The 24,542-nt window shown below is 42.2% G+C and overlaps 1 protein-coding gene across 1 annotated transcript in view; it reads left to right on the top strand.

Annotated features, from left to right (window-relative positions):
• The window catches only part of adamts12 (ADAM metallopeptidase with thrombospondin type 1 motif, 12), an 89,228-nt gene that overhangs the window by 11,427 nt on the left and 53,259 nt on the right, over positions 1-24,542 (top strand). The window contains exons 3-6 of the mRNA XM_034170749.1: positions 7,745-7,922; positions 8,007-8,209; positions 8,404-8,487; positions 12,192-12,316. Of these exons, the coding sequence (XP_034026640.1) occupies positions 7,745-7,922; positions 8,007-8,209; positions 8,404-8,487; positions 12,192-12,316 (590 nt within the window). The remainder of the gene's footprint in view (positions 1-7,744; positions 7,923-8,006; positions 8,210-8,403; positions 8,488-12,191; positions 12,317-24,542) is intronic.

Raw genomic sequence — 24,542 nt, forward strand, 5'->3', positions numbered from 1 at the left:
TATATGGATTATTTTTCTTCAGGATTGTGTGATGATGAATTCCACGAACAGATAAGACTTTTTATTTACTCTGTGTGTGAATTTACGCCGCATGAAGACTCTGGCTTTCAGCCAATCAATGGACAGCACTGATGGACGTATTTCGACTTCTAAGTAAATTACATGCGAGCCTGTAAAAATCCATACATTTAGCCGCATCATTGTTTAAGCCACAGTGTGCAAAACATATGAAAAAGGAGCATCTTATAATCCAGAAATTACGTAGCGTGTGTGTGAAATCCCCCAGTGAGATGATAACATCACGTTGCTGTAAAGGTGTATCGGGTGTCATAGTATCGGATAAATTTTATGAATACAAGTACAAGTAAATGAATACGGGATCGAGCTGATACCCGTTACTGGTATCGGGATCGATGCATCCCTACTTGTAACTTACCAAATTAAAAAAAGCATATAATGAGGATAAACTATTATTGATTTTGATTTTATCATGTTAACAAGCTGGAGAGAATACACTCATTTATTCATTCACTCACTCCATTTTAAAGCCTAGGAGTATTGCAGTTAAGAGCAACATCGGCGTGCACCTCTCATTCTGTCCTGTTAATCACTGCTAAGACCACAGGCTCTGTGTCACAGCACAGAATTTATTCTACATCTAGTTGGCCTTTACTACAAAATCCACAGAAGCAGGAAACAGAAGTAAAGCAGTTCCACATGGCTGCCGTATTTAGCACACAGACCTGTGTTATGGTAACCTCCTCTGGCTCTGGTACCTCACACCCAAACACGTTTCCTCTACGTTAGAGTGGGGGGATTAATGGAAAGGAGGAGGAGGAGAAGGGCAGGAGGTGGCCCAGGGAGCAGTGGTGGCTAAACGTGCAGCGTGAACTCCAGTGTAGAGCTGTTCTGGCTGACAGATCAGTCAGGATTTCGAGGGAAATGTGTGACAGAATAATCCTCTGCTTTTGCTAAAACAAAGCTCTTGGTACACGCTCCTCTCATGCAGAATATCTTTGTTTGTTTTGCACAGACATCACCCAGATCTGTACGTGGTAATTTCAGGATTACTAGTGTCACCTAAACCACACTGTAGATAGTCCATGCAGGTGGTGTTGCACAGCAGGACTGCGTTTGCAACGCAGATCATGCAGAGAAGTCCTCGAACTATTTGGACAGGCCTCTCTGCAAAATTCCTCTCTGGTTGATCTGCTTTCCAACACCTGCTTTGTTCACTGCTGGAGCACATTTTTGGAAAGATAACACACACAGAAAAATATATAAGTCGCTTAAGAAAGATGATAACAGAAACTGTCCAAGAATAACCTCTATCATAGATCTCATATATGTCAGAAATGTGTGTTTTTCTCTTGCTGGGAGGTGATCCAATGCAGAGCCAAACTGATAATCTGGAAAAAACGTTAAAGTTGTCATACAGTAGATGGGCTTTGGAGCAACAGTGAAATTTGAGTTTCCTCTGGGAAGTATTCGCCACCCTCCAGAAAATATCAGCTTGCATGCTTTGTGGATGATTCCACTGCTGCTGTGGGACCCTTGCTGGCCTGGTGCCATGCTCTGAGTCAAAACCCTGTCTTGCTGAAGAAAATTAATTTGGAACATTAAAGGCACTAGGAAAGTACGGTCCAGGCCATGTCTGGGCAGTCCCACATAATTTGCATTGCATTGATCATTATAGAATCTAAATAGCTACTAGGTGATGCTCTTTTATTACATTTGTCAAGTATATTATGTTCTCTGTTTAATTGTTTGCCATCAGGAGATCTTAAAAGGACAAGAACAGATATAAATGAACTTTGGTGCAGCGGTAGGCCTTGTATCAAGGAAGAGCTGATACAATTTTAGTGTGGATCCAAATCAAGGGGCAGATTTTGCCTTTGATTGGTAGGCTTTGATCTTTGATCTGGATTCCTTTGATCCTGATCTTGTGTTTGAGCTATATTCATGAACTCTTTGATCTCAAATGCCGGATTAAACCAATCAGGAATCAGTTGCAATCAGCAATTGGGAAACTCAGGATCAAAGATGAATGATGAAGATCAAACATCAGTGATCAGTATCGAAGGTAATTGATTAGGATTAAAGATCTTGGATCAGGATTAAAGTTCAGGGATCAGGATCCTCAATCTTGCTCATGTATCAGCTATACATTTTGCTTCAGCAATGTTAAAATTAGGTTTTGTAAATTACAATACTTGTGGATAGACAATATTTTGTGTAATTAAAACATCTTTGATGAAACCTTGCTTTGAAGTGGCATCAATCGTTAGAAATACATCAGTAAATGCTCTAGCTCCAAAAAATACTACATACTGCCATGGCTGTGGGAAGAGGATTTGGGTTGGGAGTACTGGAGCAGGGTGTCCTGCTAATCCAACAAGAACACATCCAAAAAGCCTACACACAATATTTAAACAGCCTAAAATGTCCTATATCTAATTTGAACCCTGTACTCTGTGACAGAGCACGGACATTGGGCATACACACTAGGCATGTGAATCTCATCACTGACAACAATTTGATATGCATCTCGATACACTACCAGCAATACGATACATATAGCGATGCATGATGATACTGATACTGTTACCGACTGCAATCTGTAACATTGCTAATACCAATTCACTTTGATATGTATTTGATGGCGATTCATTTCCTCACAATGCACAATCACAATGATGCGATTTGGTGTGATTCAATGCAATTCAACATTATGCAAAGAAATTACACCAAAAATTTAAATAGAAAATAAGAAGCTGTAATTCAGTATGGTACTATGATATTCTTATTCTTTTTTTTATTCTACTAGAGCCAGAGAATTTGTTTTACTCCTTATAAGCAGCAAATTGACCAGATTCAACATTAAGGAACAGGAATCAGTTTCCTCATATGTGAAACCCGTTTCATCACACTGTCAGTCCTTAAACAGTACAGTAAGACATCACTCTCAATGAGTGACTTAAAGTGCCTTGGCAAAAGTCTTTTGAGATACTTTTTTACCAGTTTTGCCAAGTTAGGGGGCGCAGAGGCAGCCACTGCATTCTTTCCAAACGACCTGCGTCTTGTCAAGTTTCCCATCTTTTTAAAAAGCTAAAATAATTCCAAACACCTGATGTAACTGTTTTAGGTGCATCAAAATTCTCCTACAACTGCTCGCGCCTTTGTCACGGGCCTCCATTTTAAAATAGATTTGTTGCGGTACAGATGTGCTTTCAGGCTTCCATCCATGGTGCATTCAGTGTGCATCAGAAAAAAAATTGATGCTAGCACGCAGCGAACAGTCCATCGCGATTTCATCCGTCAGTTGAATCGATGCACACTGAACGAATCGATACACTCGCATCATGCATGTTTGTATCTAGATACCAATTCGTATCAATTAATTTCCACATCCCTAATCCCCAAGTGTTGCAATTGACTTTATCAGATATCAGATTCTTTTTCTTTTTTGAACGCAGTGTGTGTGTGTGTGTGTGTGTGTGTGTGTGTGTGTGTGTGTGTGTGTGTGTGTGTGTGTGTGTGTGTGTGTGAGACCCCCATCCACCCTTCCCGATCAGCCTTCAACATCCAACTCAAAGCCAACCGACAACTTCTATCAGGAAGGGCTGACCACCAAAACAACACGAAGACAGACACGGACGAATGACAAGTGGTGAAGGCAATAACTGTGAAGTGAGACACCGAGGAGACTGCGCCTCAACCATACACCCTACCAGGACAAACAGGGCCTCAACCATACACCCTACCAGGACAAACAACAACATATGAACAAACAGTGACAGCAACAGTCTGTTGTCTAATTAGTGAGCATCCATACCCTAATCTAGGACACCAGAGTGTTAATCCCCTTGAGAGCATCTAAAACCGAATTGTGGTGATGGCCACAAACACGCAGCCATCCAAACACAGAGACCCAGATCACAGCTAAATATCTGATCACTACTGTGGCTGGTGTGTTGGGCCAAGACTAAAGTACAGAACCTTACCATATGATATGGACCACTACGGCACGTTGAAGCCATACGGCTGGCCGCGAGCGACGATGGCAACGGGCCCAGGACGCGGGGCCCCGGAAGAAACCAGGACAAAAGGGTAGCGGAAGGGCACAGGGGCCAGGAAGGGCAGCCCCCAGAGCCACAGGGGCAGACAACGAACCAGCAGGGAGCGGCCCGGCGGCGCCAGAGCGCACACCCAACACAGCCCCCCCCCACAGAGGCACGGGGAGCAGCCCCATACCCAAGGGAAGCACACAGGGCACCAGCAGAGCCCAACAATGGGGGGACCCCAGAACCACACCACTCCTGAAGGCGGGAGCGATCGGCGGCAAGGACGGGGGGCAAAGAAGCCACCTCAACTGAATCCAAAACACGGGAAGGGACAACCGAGCCATACAAGGGCGGGGCCCTGCCCCCAGTCAAGAGGCGAGGCCCAACCCCCAGGACCAGGAAGCATGAGGCCCCCACGACACCCAAGCCCCCCAGCACAGCCAGCAGGACCCCTCCAAACTCCCCCCCACCCTGGACCCCACACCAAACACCAAAGCCCAAGACCAGGAGACCACCCAAGCGAGATCAGGGTACCATCCCACGGAGACCACAGCCCCCCAACCCCCCACCAGCTGTCGACCCCCAGCGCATCCCCCGTGCCCCACCGCCACCGCCCACCCCCCAACGGGCCGTGGGACCCCGAGCCCTGCTCTGGGGTTGTGGGGCCCTGCTCAGATATCAGATTCTGTTATCGGCCATATAGCTTTATAGAATACTTATTCAGAATTACTTATTATTGTCAGAAACTCCCAACATTAAATTTTTGTATAAATAACAACAGGGGACCAATTTTTAAATGGCAAGTTAGGATATGACGGATCCAGCCATATTCTTCTTCTTCCAATAACGTACTTGGCCCCGAGGTGCAGTATCGTACATGGGTTTTATTCTTGTGATAAGAACTCTTTTCACTTTGTTATTACCTGTGAGGATCTCAGTATCCAGAACAGGGTCATGCATGTGCGTAATGATCAGTGTAGTCCCAGTGCACCAGCCATTCCTTACAGCTAATTTCTTGAGTGGCATGACAGTGGCTGCCACCTCCACATTACCGGTAAGTGCATGGGGTTTTACACCAGTTGGGGTATGACTGTGTCGGAACTCTTGGCTGTATTAATGTTCTTCATCTTGACTTTGTTTGACAATATTATCAATACTTTAGTATGTTCCCTCTTTCCAAAGGGACCGCTGCTCCCCATTTGTACTTCTTGAACACTGTTTATGGACAAACCTGTGGTTGGAGCATTTTTTTCTGCCAAAAAGTAGACATGTTTAGGATGTCAGAATGACCCAGAAACTGCATGAATGACAACGATCTCCGAGCATGGCCTACTTTTTCCACATCTGTTCTTGGCTCCTGAAATACACAAGATGATTGTAAGAATTGGCTGCAAATATCCTGAGAATTCATGTGGTTTTTGCTCACCACTGTACATCTGTATGTTATATATTCTATTAGTAGGTCGCATACTTTTTGCATCTAAAAGTTCTTCAGCTGTACTTCTGAGGATTGTGACTCTTTTCATCAAGTTGTTGAAAGAATGATGTACCCTTCTCTTATTCTGTCTTTTACATGTTGGTTTAGTGTTGGAGGGAGGGGATAACAGAGCAGTCTGGGCTTGTTTGTCCAAAGTTTGACACGTGCACAAAAAAGTCGACATGTGCACATGTATAAAATCTCAAAAATAAAGAAAATTGGAGCCATCATATGTATGTTTAAGTCATAGAAATGTGACAGAATGCTTGTATTGTGACAGCCTTCTTGTGTTTTTTTAATGTCTATGTATTTATGGATGCAGCAATTTGTACGTGTGTTCAGCAGCAGACATTTGATCACCAGAAACCTGCACCAGTAACAACATGCAGAGAATACTTAAGAAACGCTCTGCCACCGCTGCTGCAGACAGAGAATGTGCTGCAGGCCAGGAGAAAAGGAGGGATGCACTTAGTTCAGGGAAATTAACTAAGGAGTGACTTTTTGGCACCCTGAAATGGCCTGGCGGTCCATCCATGCTGTGCCTCTCACCCAGTGGCTGCTGGGATGGGCTCCAGCCCCCCTGCACGCCTTAGTTGAAGTAAGCATTCATCCATCTATCCATTTTCTATACCCCCTTACTCAATTACGGGTTTGAAGTAATCAGGTATAGAAAATGAATGAATGAATGACTTTTTTGACTTCTTACCTGTAATTGCAACAACCATTACTCAAGCACCGCCCTCTAAGACAAGAAGAGGGTGTTATAATCATCTCTGTATAGACGTACAAAGGTGATTTGCAAAATTCAGACATTTGCGATTGTCTTAAATTGTCTTGTCTTGTTTTATGGCCCCATAGTCAGATCATAAAATATTTGGACAGTGACACATATATTGTCATTTGCCTGTGTACATAACCACAATGAGTGACCATACAAGAAGAAGCCTAGTGAGGGAAGCCACCAAAACTTCCATGAGAACTTTGAAGGAGTTGTAAGGTTTTGTTGCTGTGATTGAAGATACAATGCGTAGGGTGACTGTTGTCTTTGTCATGTTCCGCATCCATGACATAAGCAGTATTTGTATGTATTCCTTTTGGCCACTCCCATTTTTCCTCTGGGATACCAGAACAGATCTGCTATTCATCTGGATGTTGGTTTTGCACAGTTTGTCATGACTTTGGCATGATCAGGGCACTGAGCCCATTTTCCCCCTTTCTGTTGTTCTCTTTCTGCCCCAGCTTTGAGTTTTTACTTGTTTATTTTCATCCTGGTTTATTCTCTGTTATGTTGTCACTTTTCTTTGTTACTTTTTACTTTGGCCTTTCATTCAGGTCTGTTCTAGTTTTCTTCAGTCAGTTGTGTTTTCATTTATTGTTCATTAATTTATCACTTGGTTATCTAGTTCCTCTCATTTGTAACATTTGTTGTGCTTTAATGTCAGCTTTTGTTTTCTGTTATTGTTTGTCACTGCTTTTCTTATGGTTTGTTTTACCACCTTGTTTTCTTAGTCAGTTTCTGTTTATTTTAGTTTTAGTATTTATCTCTATTTATTCCCATGTAGTTTTCATTAGGTTATCACTTGTTTATTTTGTTGTTATCATAATTGTCACCAGTTATGCTTACTTATCGGGTTTTGCTTTCTGTTAATTATTTAGTCTTTGAGCCCGAATTAAAGACCATGATTTCTTTTACACCCAAGCCTAGTCCGGGAGTCTGCATTGCGGGCCCTACCGCTTCGAGTGCCTGGCACCCCCCCATTGTGCACAGTTTTTACACCAGATGCCCATCCTTATGCTACTCCTGTTGTATATGGAGAATGGGGCAGAGTGGTCTTGAACCTGGTCTCTTTGGGAGACAAGTGCACTAAACACTTGTGCAAAGTCACAGGCTGCAGTTAATTTGTGTAGCACATCTGGCCCTTGGGCCTCCAGTTTGAGGTCCCTCCACTCCAATATAACTTTTCAGTTTTAGTAATTTTGTAGGAATAACATTACAAAATAGAGACTTTGGAATTAATTACCTGTTTTCAAAGTTGTATGATTATAAGTAAGAGTGATATTGTTATTTTTATTTATTTTATTTACAGAATTCCTTCTTTGATTAAATTAAGATTGAGCTGTGTGTACTGGTGGGAACTCTGCTCACCGAAGAAACGGTCAAACATGTTTACTGTGAGAACTTTTATCTATGTATTCTCAACAGAGAGGATTCTTTGCCTTGCCCGAGGGACATTACTTTATCGAGCCAATCCAGAAAGCGCCTGGTAATCTTGCAGAGACTCCAGAGCCACATATCGTTTACCCTAGACTCACTCCCGGAAGTCAAAGAACTAAACGCAGCCCTGAGGCCAAAGACTCGCCCGGCCCCTGTGGAGTTCAAGGTGTGTGTGATTTTTGCAGGAATATTTTTCTGTGCTGTGTCTGTCCCAGGTACTTAACCTGAGGCCTCCTGCTATCTGCTGTAGATACTCCCAAAGACTGGGCCATGGTGGAGAGAGAGAGGGAGGAATGGGAGAGGGAGCATCAGAGGGGGAAGGCTCCTTCCCGCTCCCAGCGTTCGGTCAGCAGGGAGCGCTGGGTGGAGACCATGGTGGTGGCTGACTCCAAACTTATCGAATACCACGGCAGCGACAATGTGGAGTCCTACATTTTCACAATAATGAACATGGTGAGTAGAAACAATCTGTTTTACGATTTTTCCAAGTGAGGGGGCCCTGATGTTTGGGCGGGACCGCTGTTGGACACAAGTAGTCAGTACTTTTAATATCAAATAAGCAATTTACCCTTCAAGAATAACCAATACAAGTTCCTTCCACACATTTGGTAAATACATTTTTTCATGAATGATCTCTCTGTCAACAGGTTGCTGGGATCTTTCATGATGCCAGTATTGGAAACGCCATCCACATCATCTTGGTTCGCCTCATTCTACTACATGGAGAAGAGGTAATGTTTCACCCAATGTTTCAGCCATTTCAAGCTGATCAGGTGTGAACACGGCCAACACAAAAAGTGGGGGAATAAACAGAAACAAATCAACGTTAACGACCATGAGAACACACACATGCACACATATACATGCCGTATTTTCTGGAGTATAAAATTTTTACTAGCAGTGGTGGGCACAGTTCCGCTAACCATTAATTATCGAAGCTAATGTTTTCATTATCGGATTAGCTTTTCAAATAACTTTGAAAACCATCAGCGGACCAATTATCTTCCGATATATTTTGGTCCGATAATTTTTAGACCGCTAATATATTATTGCAGGCTTAGTCAATAAAGTTTTAACAGTTAATAAACATTTTTTAAGTTTGTTATCAAAGATTGTAGAGCTTAGCTGTTAAATGTTTTGTAGTAGATGTGTAGTTCTATCCTCCTCAAACAGAAGAGAGCTGGTTTCAGGAGAAACCACTGTACTCTCAGGAATCAGAGGAGAACTGGTCACAGAAGTGAAACAAACGCGAGAGCAGAAAAAAATAATTTCTCTTGACACCCTGCTAACTAGCTGGCAATAACCCAAGTCCCAAGTCATACAGAGGCATACAGTTTTAACTTATGGTTAAAATTTTAACCAAACAAATTTCGGACAAGTTATTTAAATTAACGTCACATCTGAAGTTTTATAAAGTGAAAATATCAGCTATATGTTTTAGTTTTAAAGTATTGCACTAATTTTAAAGGTTTTAGTGTATCCGCAGTGCATTATGGGTACCATAAAAGTTCACTACAGGAGAAATGCATTGAGACGCTCTGATCAGGCTCCACACAGAAAACAGCATTAAACCCTTTGTATATTATGCCTAAAACTCTCATGAATATATTCTCTGGGATTATAGGTGTTGTTATTGTGTTTGTTTTATGTAAAAATGCCAGAAGAAGCTCAGGTGGCTTCTCCATTATTTTCAGTTGGAATCACTGTGAGCTGCAATTGCTTCCTGTTTGCTCTTTAACCTTCTGGGGCCGACGCCGTCGTATACGACGACTGGGACCAAGCTTTACTAAATTCTAAATAACGTTTTAATGATAAGAGATAGAAACTTACTTTTTTTTTTGCTGAAAAGTTAACTCCGCGGACTTTCGAGCCAGCATCCGCCATCTTGGTACTCCCCATAGAAGCTGTGTGATGACGTGCGGAAAGTGTGTCCCCAATCGGAATTGGTTCACCGTCACATGGTTTTCCAAAATCCAATCGTAGGGCAGATTTACCTCACGTGCTAAACCAAAGATTGTTTTTTTCACAGATGTCTTACTAGTTTGCCTGTAAATGCCATTTGAATAGCTCCCTGGCTGCTCTCTCCAATGTGCCCTGCGCCATTACGCACAGCGATCACTGAAAGTGAGCAGACCGAGGGCCTCTCATACAATATCACGTGCTCAAACAAAGAGTGTCTGAGTATCAGGATTACTCCACTAGCTTGGCTGTGAATGTTACTGGATCAGTCTGTGGCCAGCTCTCTCCCTCCACATAAAGCACCATTTACCATATCAATGAAGCAAGGGGAAGGGGCCGCTCCTCAGAGTGTAAATAAGCCAGGAAGTGTGAAAAGTGCTTTCGGAGCAGGAAAGAACAAACATGCAGTCAACTTTATAGAAATATAAATTTGTGATGCGAGCTTTGTGTAATAGCAGACAGAAATTGCTTTGAGATGAAGACAAACATCATCAAACTTTATTGCAGACTCCAACGTCCAAATAGACATACCATCACATACAAAAGATAAAACAAACATATAGTATAAAAAGGCATTATATCACCTAATATTAAAATATATATATATATATATATATATATATATATATATATATATATATATATATATATATATATATATATATATATATATATATATATACCTAAAAAATGCTTGTGCAAATTCAATAAAAGGCATCTAAGATATAGGAGCAATAAAAGATGTGCATACACATTCTATAAAAGGCACAAATAACAGTATTTCCACATATAGGATTGGTATCTGACAGAACTGTACCTGGGATTGGTCAACTGCATAATAAGATTATTCTGGGACCCCTGCAGTCTACATATCAACTTGTACATCAGTCTTCTCATACGAAACACATAGACCATTTTGTATATATTGTTCAAAATGTGCATTTGTGTTTATTGTTAGAACATTTATATTGTACAGTTTTTGTGCAAGACTCCAAATTACCTTTATAAAGTGTAAAAATAGTTGTTTATTATAGTTTGCTCTGTGTTTTGAATAAATGTGTGTGAAAATTATTTCCGCTTTATTTTTTTTCCTTTCTTATTTCTGATTGTAAACCTTTATTACACTTCTAAAACACCACTATACCATATAAATTCTGAAAGTACAGGTTGTCCTGAAAAAAGACACATAACACTTGATTGTGGGATGCAGGGTGAGCTGTTAACAGCAATAATAAAACATTTAGGCCAGACGAGTGAACTGTCCAAAAATGCCCTTGGACCCCAGAGGGTTAACATTCTGCTTATTGTCCTTTACAACACTGTCTGTCCTCTTTGTTCCAGAGTACTATATATACGATGTCTGAAATTTGGTTTGCATTTATTAAATTCCACGTAGATTAAACGTAGTAGACATGGATTATTTATTTGGAATATTTGCACTGCTATATTCTGTTAAGGAATAATGACTTTTTTGGTGTGTGTGTAGAGAGTTGAGCTTTATAACTTAATCCATTTTGTTTCTTCTTGCATAAAGTGATAAATGTGACTTATACTCAGGTGTGACTTATACTCCAGCAAATACAGTACGCACAAACTTGTTTATGCAGTGTTGGGGCCAATCACACTGTCAACCCCTTCGTGATCGTGGTGTCAACACTGATCTTTGACAAAATAATCATACAAGTTCTCAGTGTGCCTTGAACTCCATCTGGATAGTTTCTTGTCATTAATTCTGTTTTTGATTACGCTAAAGTTACTCATTCACTCACATGTTTGACACCACTAATCACGCACAAAAGCAACTTCAAAAGCATACTTTTTAAACCAAGTTTGTGAAATGTGAACATGATTAAGGTGCCGAAGAGGTGTGCGAGACAACAGTGTTTGCTTCAATGCTTGATACGAGAAATATGTTTTCATATCTCAAAAACGTTTTGTGACTGGCAAAAACTAACACCAGATTCGGATTCCTCTCACGGATACCTCACATTACCAAAAATCTGTTGAAAAACTCCATGAGAGAAAAAATCATGTTGACCAGTGTTATTGATACCATCTGTGATGAAAATAATCATTAGTTGCTGCCCTAATGGATGGATGAATGGATACTGGCCAAGTGGTTAATGCGCTTGGTTTCAGTTCAGAAGGTTCCGGGTTCAAATCCCACCCCTGCCACATTTCTCCATGTAATGTGGAGTTGCGTCAGGAAGGGCATCCGGTGTAAAACTTGTGCCAATTCAACATGCAGATCCACCTTGGATTTGCTGTGGCGACCCCGAGTGCAAACAAAGGAGCAGCCGAAGGGACTTACTATTTATCCTTATCTGCTTCAAAGTAACTCACGTAAGAAGTCATCCTGTCAGGGAACCGACAAAGATGTGCCTGATGTTTGCATCTGCTGGTTGTGGAATTCCTGTTGGGTAAACTGTTTTACTGAATAATCATATTGGTGATGTGATTCTGTGTGTTCTTACAGAAAGAGTTGAAAATTGTTCATCATGCAGACACCACTTTGGCCAGTTTCTGTGCCTGGCAGAAAAACCTGAATCCCCAAAGTGACACTCACCCAGCTCATCATGACCTGGCTGTTCTGGTCACCAGGTAGTCACACAGCCAATCCACACACAAATATTATAATCAACAGGTACCAATGCAGTGTCATGAGGCTCCGGGTGCTGACATTTATCATCCAATGCATTTATCATCCAATGCTGGGGAAGCATTCTTAGTAACTAAATAAGTATCCTTAAAATAGTTTGAATGGCTGGGAAAAAAATTCTATGCTTACCTCTGATATTCTATTTTGTGTACATCTAATTCTGTCAGATCTCAGAAATGAAACATAGTAAGTTGTGATTAGTACTTGAACTGGAGCTGTGTCAGGAAGGGCATCCAGAGTCAAAATTGTGCCATATCCCAACGCAGGTCTGTACTGGATCTACTGTGATGACCCTGGATAACTGGGGCAACCGAAAGACAAACAACATTTATCACACATCAAAGCACTCCATCCATCCATCCATCCATTTTCTTCTGCTTTATCCGGAGTCGGGTCGCGGGGGCAGCAGCTCAAGCAAAGCCGCCCAGACCTCCCGATCCACACACACCTCCCCCAGCTCCTCCGGGGGAACCCCAAGGCGTTCCCAAGCCAGCCGAGAGATGTAATCCCTCCAGCGTGTCCTGGGTCTTCCCCGGGGCCTCCTCCCAGTGGGACGTGCCCTGAACACCTCTCCAGCGAGGCGTCCAGGGGGCATCCGAAAAAGATGCCCGAGCCACCTCAACTGACTCCTTTCGATGTGGAGGAGCAGCGGCTCGACTCCAAGCTCCTCCCGAGTGACCGAGCTCCTCACCCTATCTCTAAGGGAGCGCCCAGCCACCCTGCAGAGGAAACTCATCTCGGCCGCTTGTACTCGCGATCTCGTTCTTTCAGTCATGAGCCAAATCTCATGACCATAGGTGAGGATCTGAACGTAGATCGATCGGTAAATTGAGAGCGTTGCCCCCCTACTCAGCTCTCTCTTCACCACGACGGTCCAATACAGCGACCGCATCACTGCAGATGCTGCACCGATCCGTCTATCGATCTCATGCTCCATCCGTCCCTCACTCGTGAACAAGACCCCGAGATACTTAAACTCCTCCACTTGAGGCAAGGACACTCCACCGACCTGAAGAGGGCAAAGCACCTTTTTCCGGTCGAGAACCATGGCCTCAAATTTGGAGGTGCTGATTTTCATCCCGGACGCTTCACACTCAGCTGCAAACCACCCCAGTGCATGCTGAAGGTCCTGATTTGACGAAGCCAACAGAACCACATCGTCCGCAAACAGCATAGACGAGATTCTGTGGTTCCCAAAGCACTCCATGACATCAATACAACAAGACAAAGTACAATTGAAACATGGTTCAGAAAGAACAAAAGCGTCAAAGCCAATTGAATTTATTAGTACAGTGCCAAATCACAACATCAGTCACCCCAAGGTACTTCACAAGATTGAGGGGAACCTTACCCACCCCTTGAGCAAGCACATTGGCAGCAGTAGTTGTTACGATTTTGGCTGGCTCTGGGCGTAGATTCAATTTTTCCCCCTTTCTTTTTCCCTTCACATGCCCCAGCTTTGATTTATTAGTTGTATATTTTCGTCATGGTTTATTCTGTTATGTTTTACGTTGTTACTTTTGATACTTTAGCCATTGTTTAGTTCCATTCCAGTTTTGTTCAACCGGTTTGTGTTTTGTTTATCACTTGTTTATTTTGCTCTTATTTATGTTATGCTGTAATGTCGAGTTCTGTTTGCTGTTATCATGTAGTCACTGTTTTTCTTATAGTTTGTTTAACCACTTTGTTTTCTTAGTCAGTTCCTGTTTAGCTTTAGTATTTAATTTCCATTTATTCACTGATTAGTTATCAGGTTCATGCCCGGCCCATTGCATATTTTACTCTGTCCTCGGTTTCTGTTTTAGCTCTGTTCATAGTTCCCTCACTCCCATCTGATTATGTTCACTTCACATCCTGCACCTGCCATCATGTCTTCATCCCTCACTTATATTTGATTATGTTCGCTTTACTGCACCTGCCTTGTGTCTTTGTCTCTCAAGGTGCGTTTACACATAACCAAGACGGGTTACGAATGTCATTTTTCTGTCATTCGTGACACAAAACTCTTGCTTGCCTCTACTGGTGGTTGGCTCTCACTGCGGTATTGTATCACTTCCTGTTCTGGAGCACAGCGGTGTTTTGCTGTATCTGTTAGCTGTTTAATCTGCACAGTTAGATTGATCTAGTTACCTAGATAACGATTTGCTTCACAGTGTAATCTTCACGTGCCTTAACTAAAGCACTCCCTCTGCTGAATCACCTCTAAATTATTTACACATTATTCACTTTGTGTGTTTTTAGGAATCCGCTAGCTTAGCGCAGCTACTAGCTCTTAGCCGGTTTAGCATGGAGGCTTCTCCTGTCTCTCCCGCACTTTTCTGCTCTGGGTGTGAAATGTTTAGTTATTCCTTGGCCTCCTTTAGCAGTAATGGTACTTGTAATAAGTGTAGCTTATTTGTAGCTTTGGAGGCCAGGCTGGGCGAATTGGAGACTCGGCTCTGCACCGTGGAAAATTCTATAGCTAGCCAGGCCCCTGTAGTCGGTGCGGACCAAGGTAGCTTAGCCGCCGTTAGTTTCCCTCTGGCAGATCCCGAGCAGCCGGGAAAGCAGGCCGACTGGGTGACTGTGAGGAGGAAGCGTAGCCCTAAACAGAAGCCCCGTGTACACCGCCAACCCGTTCACATTTCTAACCGTTTTTCCCCACTCTGCGACACACCCACCGAGGATCAAACTCTGGTTATTGGCGACTCTGTTTTGAGAAATGTGAAGTTAGCGACACCAGCAACCATAGTCAATTGTCTTCCGGGGGCCAGAGCAGGCGACATTGAAGGAAATTTGAAACTGCTGGCTAAGGCTAAGCATACATTTGGTAAGATTGTAATTCACGTCAGCAGTAATGACACCCGGTTACGCCAATCGGAGGTCACTAAAATTAACATTGAATCGGTGTGTAACTTTGCAAAAACAATGTCGGACTCTGTAGTTTTCTCTGGGCCCCTCCCCAATCAGACCAGGAGTGACATGTTTAGCCGCATGTTCTCCTTGAATTGCTGGCTGTCTGAGTGGTGTCCAAAAAATGAGGTGGGCTTCATAGATAATTGGCAAAGCTTCTGGGGAAAACCTGGGCTTGTTAGGAGAGACGGCATCCATCCCACTTTGGATGGAGCAGCTCTCATTTCTAGAAATCTGGCGAATTTTCTTAAATCCTCCAAACCGTGACTATCCAGGGTTGGGACCAGGAAGCAGAGTTGTAGTCTTACACACCTCTCTGCAGCTTCTCTCCCCCTGCCATCCCCTCATTACCCCATCCCCGTAGAGACGGTGCCTGCTCCCAGACCACCAATAACCAGCAAAAATCTATTTAAGCATAAAAATTCAAAAAGAAAAAATAATATAGCACCTTCAACTGCACCACAGACTAAAACAGTTAAATGTGGTCTATTAAACATTAGGTCTCTCTCTTCTAAGTCCCTGTTAGTAAATGATATAATAATTGATCAACATATTGATTTATTCTGCCTTACAGAAACCTGGTTACAGCAGGATGAATATGTTAGTTTAAATGAGTCAACACCCCCCGAGTCACACTAACTGCCAGAATGCTCATAGCACGGGCCGAGGTGGAGGATTAGCAGCAATCTTCCATTCCAGTTTATTAATTAATCAAAAACCCAGACAGAGCTTTAATTCATTTGAAAGCTTGACTCTTAGTCTTGTCCATCCAAATTGGAAGTCCCAAAAACCAGTTTTATTTGTTATTATCTATCGTCCACCTGGTCGTTACTGTGAGTTTCTCTGTGAATTTTCAGACCTTTTGTCTGACTTAGTGCTTAGCTCAGATAAGATAATTATAGTGGGCGATTTTAACATCCACACAGATGCTGAGAATGACAGCCTCAACACTGCATTTAATCTATTATTAGACTCAATTGGCTTTGCTCAAAATGTAAATGAGTCCACCCACCACTTTAATCATATCATAGATCTTGTTCTGACTTATGGTATGGAAATTGAAGACTTAACAGTATTCCCTGAAAACTCCCTTCTGTCTGATCATTTCTTAATAACATTTACATTTACTCTAATGGACTACCCAGCAGTGGGGAATAAGTTTCATTACACTAGAAGTCTTTCAGAAAGCACTGTTACTAGGTTTAAGGATATGATTCCTTCTTTATGTTCTCTAATGCCATATACCAACACAGTGCAGAGTAGCTACCTAAACTCTGTAAGTCAATCAATCAATCAATTTTTTTATATAGCGCCAAATCACAACAAACAGTTGCCCCAAGGCGCTTTATATTGTAAGGCAAGGCCATACAATAATTATGTAAAACCCCAACGGTCAAAACGACCCCCTGTGAGCAAGCACTTGGCTACAGTGGGAAGGAAAAACTCCCTTTTAACAGGAAGAAACCTCCAGCAGAACCAGGCTCAGGGAGGGGCAGTCTTCTGCTGGGACTGGTTGGGGCTGAGGGAGAGAACCAGGAAAAAGACATGCTGTGGAGGGGAGCAGAGATCGATCACTAATGATTAAATGCAGAGTGGTGCATACAGAGCAAAAAGAGAAAGAAACAGTGCATCATGGGAACCCCCCAGCAGTCTATGTCTATAGCAGCATAACTAAGGGATGGTTCAGGGTCACCTGATCCAGCCCTAACTATAAGCTTTAGCAAAAAGGAAAGTTTTAAGCCTAATCTTAAAAGTAGAGAGGGTGTCTGTCTCCCTGATCTGAATTGGGAGCTGGTTCCACAGGAGAGGAGCCTGAAAGCTGAAGGCTCTGCCTCCCATTCTACTCTTACAAACCCTAGGAACTACAAGTAAGCCTGCAGTCTGAGAGCGAAGCGCTCTATTGGGGTGATATGGTACTACGAGGTCCCTAAGATAAGATGGGACCTGATTATTCAAAACCTTATAAGTAAGAAGAAGAATTTTAAATTCTATTCTAGAATTAACAGGAAGCCAATGAAGAGAGGCCAATATGGGTGAGATATGCTCTCTCCTTCTAGTCCCCGTCAGTACTCTAGCTGCAGCATTTTGAATTAACTGAAGGCTTTTTAGGGAACTTTTAGGACAACCTGATAATAATGAATTACAATAGTCCAGCCTAGAGGAAATAAATGCATGAATTAGTTTTTCAGCATCACTCTGAGACAAGACCTTTCTGATTTTAGAGATATTGCGTAAATGCAAAAAAGCAGTCCTACATATTTGTTTAATATGCGCTTTGAATGACATATCCTGATCAAAAATGACTCCAAGATTTCTCACAGTATTACTAGAGGTCAGGGTAATGCCATCCAGAGTAAGGATCTGGTTAGACACCATGTTTCTAAGATTTGTGGGGCCAAGTACAATAACTTCAGTTTTATCTGAGTTTAAAAGCAGGAAATTAGAGGTCATCCATGTCTTTATGTCTGTAAGACAATCCTGCAGTTTAGCTAATTGGTGTGTGTCCTCTGGCTTCATGGATAGATAAAGCTGGGTATCATCTGCGTAACAATGAAAATTTAAGCAATACCGTCTAATAATACTGCCTAAGGGAAGCATGTATAAAGTGAATAAAATTGGTCCTAGCACAGAACCTTGTGGAACTCCATAATTAACTTTAGTCTGTGAAGAAGATTCCCCATTTACATGAAGAAATTGTAATCTATTAGACAAATATGATTCAAACCACCGCAACGCAGTGCCTTTAATACCTATGGCATGCTCTAATCTCTGTAATAAAATTTTATGGTCAACAGTATCAAAAGCAGCACTGAGGTCTAACAGAACAAGCACAGAGATGAGTCCACTGTCCGAGGCCATAAGAAGATCATTTGTAACCTTCACTAATGCTGTTTCTGTACTATGATGAATTCTAAAACCTGACTGAAACTCTTCAAATAGACCATTCCTCTGCAGATGATCAGTTAGCTGTTTTACAACTACCCTTTCAAGAATTTTTGAGAGAAAAGGAAGGTTGGAGATTGGCCTATAATTAGCTAAGAAAGCTGGGTCAAGTGATGGCTTTTTAAGTAATGGTTTAATTACTGCCACCTTAAAAGCCTGTGGTACATAGCCAACTAACAAAGATAGATTGATCATATTTAAGATCGAAGCATTAAATAATGGTAGGGCTTCCTTGAGCAGCCTGGTAGGAATGGGGTCTAATAAACATGTTGATGGTTTGGATGAAGTAACTAATGAAAATAACTCAGACAGAACAATCGGAGAGAAAGAGTCTAACCAAATACCGGCATCACTGAAAGCAGCCAAAGATAACGATACGTCTTTGGGATGGTTGTGAGTAATTTTTTCTCTAATAGTTAAAATTTTGTTAGCAAAGAAAGTCATGAAGTCATTACTAGTTAAAGTTAATGGAATACTCAGCTCAATAGAGCTCTGACTCTTTGTCAGCCTGGCTACAGTGCTGAAAAGAAACCTGGGGTTGTTCTTATTTTCTTCAATTAGTGATGAGTAGAAAGATGTCCTAGCTTTACGGTGGGCTTTTTTATAGAGCAACAGACTCTTTTTCCAGGCTAAGTGAAGATCTTCTAAATTAGTGAGATGCCATTTCCTCTCCAACTTACGGGTTATCTGCTTTAAGCTACGAGTTTGTGAGTTATACCACGGAGTCAGACACTTCTGATTTAAAGCTCTCTTTTTCAGAGGAGCTACAGCATCCAAAGTTGTCTTCAATGAGGATGTAAAACTATTGACGAGATACTCTATCTCCCTTACAGAGTTTAGGTAGCTACTCTGCACTGTGTTGGTATATGGCATTAGAGAACATAAAGAAGGAATCATATCCTTAAACCTAGTTACAGCGCTTTCTGAAAGACTTCTAGTGTAATGAAACTTATTCCCCACTGCTGGGTAGTCCATCAGAGTAAATGTAAATGTTATTAAGAAATGATCAGACAGAAGGGAGTTTTCAGGGAATACTGTTAAGTCTTCTAATTCCATACCATAAGTCAGAACAAGATCTAAGATATGATTAAAGTGGTGGGTGGACTCATTTACTTTTTTAGCAAAGCCAATAAAGTCTAATAATAGATTAAATGCAGTGTTGAGGCTGTCATTCTCAGCATCTATGTGGATGTTAAAATCGCCCACTATAATTATCTTATCTGAGCTAAGCACTAAGTCAGACAAAAGGTCTGACTTAGTGAGATAGAGTATCTCGTCAATAGTTTTACATCCTCATTGAAGACAACTTTGGATGCTGTAGCTCCTCTGAAAAAGAGAGCTTTAAATCAGAAGTGCCTGACTATAACTCACAAACTTGCAGCTTAAAGCAGATAACCCGTAAGTTGGAGAGGAAATGGCGTCTCACTAATTTAGAAGATCTTCACTTAGCCTGGAAAAAGAGTCTGTTGCTCTATAAAAAAGCCCTCCGTAAAGCTAGGACATCTTACTACTCATCACTAATTGAAGAAAATGAGAACAACCCCAGGTTTCTTTTCAGCACTGTAGCCAGGCTGACAAAGAGTCAGAGCTCTATTGAGCCGAGTATTCTTTTAACTTTAACTAGTAATGACTTCATGACTTTCTTTGCTAATACAATTTTAACTATTAGAGAAAAAATTACTCATAACCATCCCAAAGACGTATCGTTATCTTTGGCTGCTTTCAGTGATGCCGGTATCTGGTTAGACTCTTTCTCTCAGATTGTTCTGTCTGAGTTATTTTCATTAGTTACTTCATCCAAACCATCAACATATCTATTAGACCCCATTCCTACCAGGCTGCTCAAGGAAGCCCTACCATTATTTAATGCTTCGATCTTAAATATCTATCTTTATTAGTTGGCTATGTACCACAGGCTTTTAAGGTGGCAGTAATTAAACCATTACTTAAAAAGCCATCACTTGACCCAGCTATCTTAGCTAATTATAGGCCAATCTCCAACCTTCCTTTTCTCTCAAAAATTCTTGAAAGGGTAGTTGTAAAACAGCTAACTGATCATCCGCAGAGGAATGATCTATTTGAAGAGTTTCACTCAGGTTTTAGAATTCATCATAGTACAGAAACAGCATTAGTGAAGGTTATAAATGATCTTTTTATGGCCTCAGACAGTGGACTCATCTCTGTGCTTGTTCTGTTAGACCTCAGTGCTGCTTTTGATACTGTTGACCATAAAATTTTATTACAGAGATTAGAGCATGCCATAGGTATTAAAGGCACTGCTCTGCGGTGGTTTGAATCATATTTATCTAATAGATTACAATTTGTTCATGTAAATAGGGAATCTTCTTCACAGACTAAGGTTAATTATGGAGTTCCACAAGGTTCTGTGCTAGGACCAATTTTATTCACTTTATACATGCTTCCCTTAGGCAGTATTATTAGACGGCATTGCTTAAATTTTCATTGTTACGCAGATGATACCCAGCTTTATCTATCCATGAAGCCAGAGGACACACACCAATTAGCTAAACTGCAGGATTGTCTTACAGACATAAAGACATGGATGACCTCTAATTTCCTGCTTTTAAACTCAGATAAAACTGAAGTTATTGTACTTGGCCCCACAAATCTTAGAAACATGGTGTCTAACCAGATCCTTACTCTGGATGGCATTACCCTGACCTTTAGTAATACTTTTTTGATCAGGATATGTCATTCAAAGCGCATATTAAACAAATATGTAGGACTGCTTTTTTGCATTTAAGCAATATCTCTAAAATTAGAAAGGTCTTGTCTCAGAGTGATGCTGAAAAACTAATTCATGCATTTATTTCCTCTAGGCTGGACTATTGTAATTCATTATTATCAGGTTGTCCTAAACGTTCCCTGAAAAGCCTTCAGTTAATTCAAAATGCTGCAGCTACAGTACTAACGGGGACTAGAAGGAGAGAGCATATCTCACCCATATTGGCCTCTCTTCATTGGCTTCCTGTTAATTCTAGAATAGAATTTAAAATTCTTCTTCTTACTTATAAGGTTTTGAATAATCAGGTCTCATAGTACCATATCACCCCAATAGAGCGCTTCACTCTCAGACTGCAGGCTTACTTGTAGTTCCTAGGGTTTGTAAGAGTAGAATGGGAGGCAGAGCCTTCAGCTTTCAGGCTCCTCTCCTGTGGAACCAGGGGGGTTCCCATGATGCACTGAGTGTTTGTTTCTCTTTTTGCTCTGTATGCACCACTCTGCATTTAATCATTAGTGATTGATCTCTGCTCCCCTCCACAGCATGTCTTTTTCTTGGTTCTCTCCCTCAGCCCCAACCAGTCCCAGCAGAAGACTGCCCCTCCCTGAGCCTGGTTCTGCTGGAGGTTTCTTCCTGTTAAAAGGGAGTTTTTCCTTCCCACTGTCGCCAAGTGCTTGCTCACAGGGGGTCGTTTTGACCGTTGGGGTTTTTACGTAATTATTGTATGGCCTTGCCTTACAATATAAAGCGCCTTGGGGCAACTGTTTGTTGTGATTTGGCGCTATATAAATAAAATTGATGAATTGATGATGATGATGACATTCCTGACATTCTTAATGTGACTTAACGCATCTGAATAGGTTTCTTAAGAGTGCGTGTTGGTGTGTGATATTCTTGATATTCGTGGAGCATGTTTTTGCCTGTCAAAAAATCTTCCACGAATGTCACACTCCACCCTCATTTTGTCTCACGTCGTGGAGGTCACAACTGAGCGTGTTGATCCGTCTTGATGAGTAGTGATCCTTAATAGAACGTGACAACGTTCGTAGTGGTTCCTGTGATGGTTCTTGGAGCCCAAACTGTCACGCATTATTATGAAGTGACACGGAAACTGTCAAGTTTTGACACGACTTGTAACGCGGCGTCACATTTCACTGAGCGCCACGACGGATCAGTTTTCTGTCACGTGCGCACAATTAAACTCGGCTCCAAATGTCGTTCCACAGTTCCTGCTGAAGCTCCTCAGGATGCCCATGCAGGTGTTCCACCTGAGCGGGAGAACGAGTCTGAACCAGAGGAGCTAGAGACTCACGTGCAGCCAGACATCTCTGCACCTCCTCCAGTCCGACGGAGGAAGAAGCGCGCGCACAATTAAACCCTGCTGCACCACAATCAGTTTGATTGCTGACACCAGGTCGGCCAAAAGCCTCATTTCAGTGCTCCTGCAGGTGTTACACCTGCTGCATGTGCCTGATGTTTGGGGAAATGCGCGAAACGAGAGCCCCATGAAGCCACACATCTGGCTCTGTCCTCCTCCTCCTCTCTGCGCCACTCCATGGCACAGAGCACAACTACGCATGCAGTCACAAAGTTCTTCTGAAAAACGGAAGCGATCTGAATTCGGTTGGATGAATATGGGTGTGTGTGTGGAGACAGTTCACCTTGTTCACAACGTGACAGAACTTAACGATGCGCTGTTACGCGCAATAGCGCGATAGCGAGCAACAACACGGAGCACTATTCTTGACCGTGTGTAATGGTTCCTGATAATTCTCCAGCAACACGTGCCATTAATCGTAACGTGTGGTAACAGGTTGCAGCAGTTCCTGAGGAGACCTGACGCCTCTGCCCCGAATCATCACATTCGTGATCAGCGGCCAAGAATGTGTACTTCGTGGCATTCGTGACTTGTCGTCGTTATGTGTAAACGTAGCATCACTTTGTTTCTGTCTGCTTTGTGTTTTCATTCACTCACGCTCTTGGCACCTGTTCATGTATCTTTGTCTTTTCTTCACTCCACCTTGTGTTGTCCTCCCTCACTGTCTTGTACCATGCTTAATCTTCGTTCACTGCCACGCCCTTTTCTAGATTGTTCCTCAAGTGCACCTTGTTAACTCCTGCCTTATTTAAACACCTCCCAGCCACCACTTCCCTGCCAGTTTGTCATCATTTGTACACATCCTAGCCCTTGTTTTCAGTTTTTTCAGTTTTGCCTAGCCATGTTTTTTGAAATCTGTGTTTTTGACTACCCCTTTTGCGTCATCCCTGAAACCTGTGTTTGCTCATGCCACTACCCCTGCCTGATTATGACTTCATTTTTGCCTAGCCCTGTTTGCACCTTTGCTCCGCTGACTGACAATCTGTGTACCGAACCTGAGCCTGAATTAAAGATGACGACTTCTTTTACACCTAAGCCTGGTCTGCGAGTCTGAATAGAGGGTCCACCCTCTTTGGGTGCCTGGCACCCGCTCGGCTTGTCAGTAGTAAGGAAAAACTCAGGTGTTTTTTAATTACAGGAAGAAACCTCAAGCAGACCAGACTCAGTGGCGTGACCATCTGCTTAGACTATACTAACAACAAAATAACAAATAAAACAAAGTTGTCACACATGCAAAGACCAAATCAGCCATAGACATATAGAATCCAGTGGTTGCAATGACACATCACTCAAAAGACATGGAAATGATGAAGGGCATATTCTTAGTAAATGCACCACAATTGGCAAGTTGGTGGTCAAAGCTGTATCAGTTATAGAAGAAATATTCTCTAGAATTTGTCTCTATGATGCTTCCAGACGTCCTCAGCACACTCCAGATTTCCACAGTTTTCTTATGGATTTCACATGTCGCAGTCCTGGAAGGATCGCAGTGGAAGAGATGGATAGTGAGAAGAATCTATGAAGCTCCGAAATGTGTCAGCAGTGCCTAGGTCCTGGTCACCAGTGGTTCCTCTTTTCATCAACAACTTGTCCTTAGACAGAGAACAATGCAGAAATCCATCAGCCAGAGTGAACCATTCACAGTAACTCCATATACAACAGCCAATTAACTGACACAGTGATAACATGTTGGCTGGTAACATAGTCCTATGTTTCACTAACATTCTCCAAAATTTGGATGTGATAAGACTGAGTCTTTCTCCACCAGCAACAGCAATAAATGAAGTTGGAGAGAAAGACAGTGATTCAATACAATTAACGCTGTCAGTTATAACAGATCTGGATTTAAATACGTCCACAGAATCAAACTGTTTTATCTCAGCAGGCAGAGAATTTCATGGAAAAAGCCCACACTAAGAAAACATTCTGTGACCCGCTGACTTGTTCTGTTGTGTGGGCCGCTGAAGAGGAGATACTGCTGGCCCACCACCACCAGAGGGCGCCCTGCCTGGAGTGCGGGCTCCAGGCACCAGAGGGCGCTGCCGCCTAATGGGAGTAGCCTGGGTGACAGCTGTCACCCATCACCAGACTCAGCTGTTCCACTCAGCACAGAGGTATATCAGGAGGACGGCATCTCCACCTCAGTGCCGAGATATCGCCTTACGTTAAAGGTAACGTTCTCTGCATTAATATTCTGATTAACTGGCTAAAA

The sequence above is a fragment of the Thalassophryne amazonica genome, chromosome 5 (genome assembly GCF_902500255.1).
Source record: "Thalassophryne amazonica chromosome 5, fThaAma1.1, whole genome shotgun sequence".
Lineage (NCBI taxonomy): Eukaryota > Metazoa > Chordata > Actinopteri > Batrachoidiformes > Batrachoididae > Thalassophryne > Thalassophryne amazonica.